Source organism: Akebia trifoliata, chromosome 4 (assembly GCF_017979445.1).
Source record: "Akebia trifoliata isolate Shusen 1 chromosome 4, ASM1797944v1, whole genome shotgun sequence".
NCBI lineage: Eukaryota > Viridiplantae > Streptophyta > Magnoliopsida > Ranunculales > Lardizabalaceae > Akebia > Akebia trifoliata.
In genome coordinates, this window is record NC_141378.1 from 28,043,700 (window position 1) to 28,048,864 (window position 5,165).

The 5,165-nt window shown below is 34.1% G+C and overlaps 1 protein-coding gene across 1 annotated transcript; it reads right to left on the reverse strand.

The window, feature by feature from the left end:
• Positions 1 to 1,880: 1,880 nt before the first annotated feature.
• On the reverse strand, positions 1,881 to 2,549 carry LOC147404654 (protein FAR1-RELATED SEQUENCE 5-like). Its single transcript, XM_086437877.1, has one exon. It carries the CDS (start codon positions 2,547 to 2,549, stop codon positions 1,881 to 1,883), a length of 669 nt encoding a protein of 222 aa, XP_086294003.1.
• Positions 2,550 to 5,165: the final 2,616 nt, after the last annotated feature.

The window sequence follows — 5,165 nt, forward strand, 5'->3', positions numbered from 1 at the left end:
TGATTTTTGGTGAGGATGATCTCTACGATTAGAAGATCCTCTTTACCAAAAATCAGCCCATTCTGAAACCTTACAAAATTCCAAATAGTGGAAGAATTATATATCAAAACATACTTGATACTTATCTCCCTCAATGTCCATCCATTGGCACTGTCGCAGCCCCTTCAATTTCTTGGTCTAAATCTTGTACTTCTTCATTAACTGAAAATAATAAATAAGGAAAAAAAAACCTTATGTCATATTTCAATAGATATATATGCATATTATCTTACAAACATTAATTTAATTACCTTCGATACATCCAATCTGCCTTTTATTTGGATTTGCAGGACAAATCCGCTTGTCATGCCCAAGTTTTTGACATAATGCACACTTCCTTTTTTTTCTTCTGTTGGGCCAACTCGACACTGCTTTTCAATCTACCAACATACTGAACTTTTTCTTTTCCCTTCTCATCCTTCTTCCTACCTTTTGTTTGTGAGACATTTGGATCCAAAAGTAACAAATCCATTTGGTCATTATTACTTTTCTCATCTTTATTATAAGATGTATCAACTATAAGTTTCATTTCTCCAATTTTTTTGGATGTTTCATTTAAGTCATCCAAAAAGATTTTGTATCCCTCAATTGAAGTTCCTACAATACAAGCCAATCTAGTAGTCTGTTGACATAAGTAGTTAATTCTCATTGCATCCGACTGTTCATTCTCATTGCCCATTGTATATGAACCCGTGATTCTGAATTTACGATTGGCTTCTTGTCCCTATTTTTCGAGAATATAGTGGGACGGGATAATATCAATGTCATGACGAGCGAAAACCTTTAACAAATGTCGACAAAGTATTCCAAAAAATTCAAATTTTTTGCATTCACAGGTACCCTCGTATTAAACTTGACCATGAACTCCTCAGGTACATCATATTTACTTTTCACCACATACAATTTATATCCATTCTCGATTTCCCGTTCTTCTTCAATTCTAAATCGAATCACTTTGACCCATTCTTGCTTAAATTTCTCAAACACATTCTTGGTGTATGATTTTGCCACGTGCTTTAAAAGTAACTCACCCTTATGAACACATCAAAACTTATGCTCTGAAATGAAATCTTCTTTGCTCTCTGCATCTACATTTCTTTGCAATGCTTGCTAATGCTTAACAATACATTCGGTGAGATTTGACCTTGAAGTAACAAACCCATCGAAAAAGGCATTGATACTTTCACTACGACCGGTGGTATTCATATCAGCAAAAAATGTTTGACGATTATAGACTGGCACCCACGACTCCCTTATTTCAAATAATTGTTGAAGCCATTCATTGTGTTCCAATCTATTTTCCACGATCACTGACTTCCATTGATTTTCAAAGTCCTCAATCGTGTATGTTGACCATATACAATTTTTCATTTTACCTTTGAAGTTAGTATTTTGAGAGTATATATGTGACAATTTCTCAACGAATTTCTTCTCGATATGCCAAATACAAAGACGATGACGGGTGTTGGAAAACACTTTGGCAATTGCATTCCACATTGCTAAATCTTGGTCTGTGATTATGGATATCGGATGACGTCCTCTCATTGCTTCTAGCCATGTCTCAAACAACCATATGAACGTTACCTTTGTCTCATCTTGTAGAAGAGCACCCCCAAATTGTATTGACTGAAGGTGATGATTTACTCCAGTAAATGGGACAAACGACATATTATACTTGTTTGTCCGATAAGTTGTGTCAAATGATACCACATCCCCAAAATATTCATATGCCATTCGTGATCGAGAATCAATCCAAAAAAAGTTAACTGCCCTGCATTCGTCATCGCATAAAAAAATTGTGAATTTTGGGCTTGCTTCTTCTTGAAATAGTTCAATACTGATTATGCATCACCCCCTTCTAGTTTCATGTGTCTAACATCTCTCAAGTGGTTGTAACAATCTCTGTTATCGAAACCGATCATGTCCCCACTCAAAATTGATGACATTTTCCCAGCTGGCATATTTTCTCTATGGAATGCTTCGACTATATTCTTAGCTGCTTTTGGCATGGTTCGGTTTGACCTCATTTTCATTCTCCTAGCTGGTGTAACTACCTTATGATTATGGTCATCCTTAAAAATCGATATTTTCCATCTAGTAGTCCATCTGTCATTTAAAATACGCATAGTTGCGTTACAACTACATTTAACAGTGGAACAACTTCTTTTTTTCTCGATTTCATTTTCTTCTTCTACCTTCTTTGGTTGAAATTTACCTTCATGTGAGCAAACATATGTTATTCCAGTTGGCTCATCTGAACCCCGTCGTGACTTAGTAGTGGTTCGAGTTCGAATCCAAAATCCTTGTCGACGTCCATAATCCTCATAATACTTTTGAGCTTCTTCACTTGAGTCAAATAACATCCCCACATAAGGTGCTTTTAGATCTTCAATGTCTTTGTTAGGACTTTGATAATCAGCATATTCATCACTATCTACTTCGACCATCGACGATCCCACAATGTCATCAATAGGCATTCCCTCATCTTTGTCAACACCAATCTTATCCATGATAGATTGCTACAACTGATAAAAGATCAATAAACTTCAAATAATTCAATTTTAACATTTCATTATTTCTTACAATAGTTAGTCGTATATGTTACCTACAAATTCTTCCAATTCACCATTAATCATAACATAAACTATCTTTAGAGAAACCAAGGATCATAAACAACACCACCTATTTCACTATCAAATATTCATTTACTCAATATATCAAACATCCAATTATTTTCCTAAGAATAGAGAAAAAAATCAAAAAGACTTAACATTATCTTTCAAGTTAAGTCAAACAAATGAATACCTTCAGATCCAATTATTTTCCTAAGAATCGAGAAAAAATCAAGAGAGTGTAATTCATTTGTTTATTCACCTATGACTTCTATTTTCAATTTTATTGCACTGAAATGTTTATGAATATAAACTATAGAAGTAGCCTCAAGGGTTTAGATTCTTGCCAGACCATTTCATGATTACATTCTTACCAGATAAGCTAATTGGACAATTTAAAAAAAAAAAAATCATTTGTTGTTCACTGTGGAAGTTTATGATAGTATGTTCGGTTTGAGGACATAACTCTGCACTCTTAGTAGAGGAAAAAGTCTTGTCTCATCACCATATCAGACGAGTCAACTTGGCTTCTGCGACAGACGAGATGAGATACCAGTTTTTAAAACCATACATGAACATGAAGGATGGCATCCAAATACAGATCAACAAATAATTAGCTAAGAAAATAGATCAAATAATTGGTCCATCACCATCACTGGCTTCAGATGAACACTGGTTTCTATCCCCTAAACATAGTTCTCCATATCTTCCATTATAATCTTGTGTAGATTCCACCAATACTGGGTCTGTTTCAGAAGCCAATACTCAGGTAAGATATTTGAATGTCCTAATGTGTCTCACCTTTCTTCTATTAATAAAATATCAATTGGAAGCTAATTCTAAAGCATGGAATTGTAATATGAAAGTGTGTGCTAGTTTCATAGAATTACCATAGTCTTTTGGTGGTATCCTTATGCTTGCTTGTATTATCTTCTTTTGATATAATGTATTTAAAAGATGTTAGTTTGTGGATGTTATATTTCATAACTAGGATTTGAAAACTTAAAACTCAAAATTCTTACTTCAATGAGGGTGAACTATAGTTCACAAAGGGATTATCAATTCAACATAAACTTGAGTGCCCTGCCATTGGGAAACAGTTTGGTAAACCATTTATCATCAATTTTTGTATAATCAACAAAAATTGTCATCAATTTGGTAAACAATTTGTCATCAAGTTCAACAACTAAAAAAAAAAAATAGAGATAAAAAAAATAAAAAAAACTAATCGATTTCCGCAGGATTCGAGAGTAAAAGAATTACCCTTTCGAGAAAGGGTTGAGAGAGATTGATGGCGACGGTGAGAGAACCGTTCGGTCGTTCCGAAACTTTTGAACAGACGGTCGTTCTAACCAGATCTAGAGAGAGAGAGAGAGAGAGAGAGAGAGAGAGAGAGAGAGAGAGAGAGCACTGACTCCACCCTGGCTACTGTTCCTTCTCCTAGAGAACTAACTTAACGAGAGGGATTCGTTAGGTCTGCAAGTATTTCGTTTCTGAACGAAGAAACAAAAGAGTCGAAGAAGAGAGGGTTCCTGTTAAGGGAGAGGGCCTCTAATAGGGAGTGAGAGTTTCAGTTGACGTCGAAGTTTCGGAAAGAGAGGTCGAAGAAGAAGAGGGTTCTGTGTAAGAAGTGGGAAAGAGAGTGCGAAGAAGAAGAGAGACTTCTGTCGAAGAAGAAGAGGGATTTATGAAAGAATTAGAAATTAAATAGGGGGCAACTTGTAATTACTTTAGTTTTAATGTTAAAACACGGTTTTCATATCCGAACCATCGGATGCGTGGAGATCTAATGGTTGAAAAAACTTGGCACGGAACTTGTTAAACTTTAGGGCCGTTGAACCGCTCCCTATATATATATATGGGGTGGTTCATGGGACATATGTAAAAACATATGTAAAAACAATGGTTTTTCAAAATATGGGTTGGATGTTTTGGATTGAGCTGATTTTTTGCGAGGATGGTCACTATGATAAGAAGATCATTCTCACAAAAAATCAACTCAATTTGAAACTTCTAAATCCATCAAAAGTGATTTACAATGTATAGGCAAAAATTGGCGAAAAGTCGATGGTCCACATTCTAAATCACTTTTAATGGGGTTAAAAGTTTCAGATTGGACTGATTTTTTTTTTTCCGGATGATCGTTCCATCATAGAGATCATACTCACAAAAAATCAGCTCAATCCGAAACTTCTAACCCATATTTTGAAAATTTATTAATGTTACATTGTTTTTACATATGTTTTTTCGTATGTCCCTTGATCCGTTCCCATATATGTAATTTGTACAATTTAATTGTAATAAATAATTATCAAATAGAATACAAAATGTTCTATTTTCATACTTTATATATAAAATAGGCAATAGAATAAAAAATTTGTTTCTAACTTTATTTTTATACAATGGGCACCAAAAGCAACTATTTTATGATAAAAATATAAAGAAGTTATTATAAATCATGTATATATTATTTTATTAAAAAAAAAAAAATTGAAATGCAAAAAAATTCGGTTT

What these genes read in the sequence shown, in the direction of transcription:
- LOC147404654 (XM_086437877.1), bottom strand. Translation starts at nt 2,549, where the DNA reads ATGGATAAGATTGGTGTTGACAAAGATGAGGGAATGCCTATTGATGAC.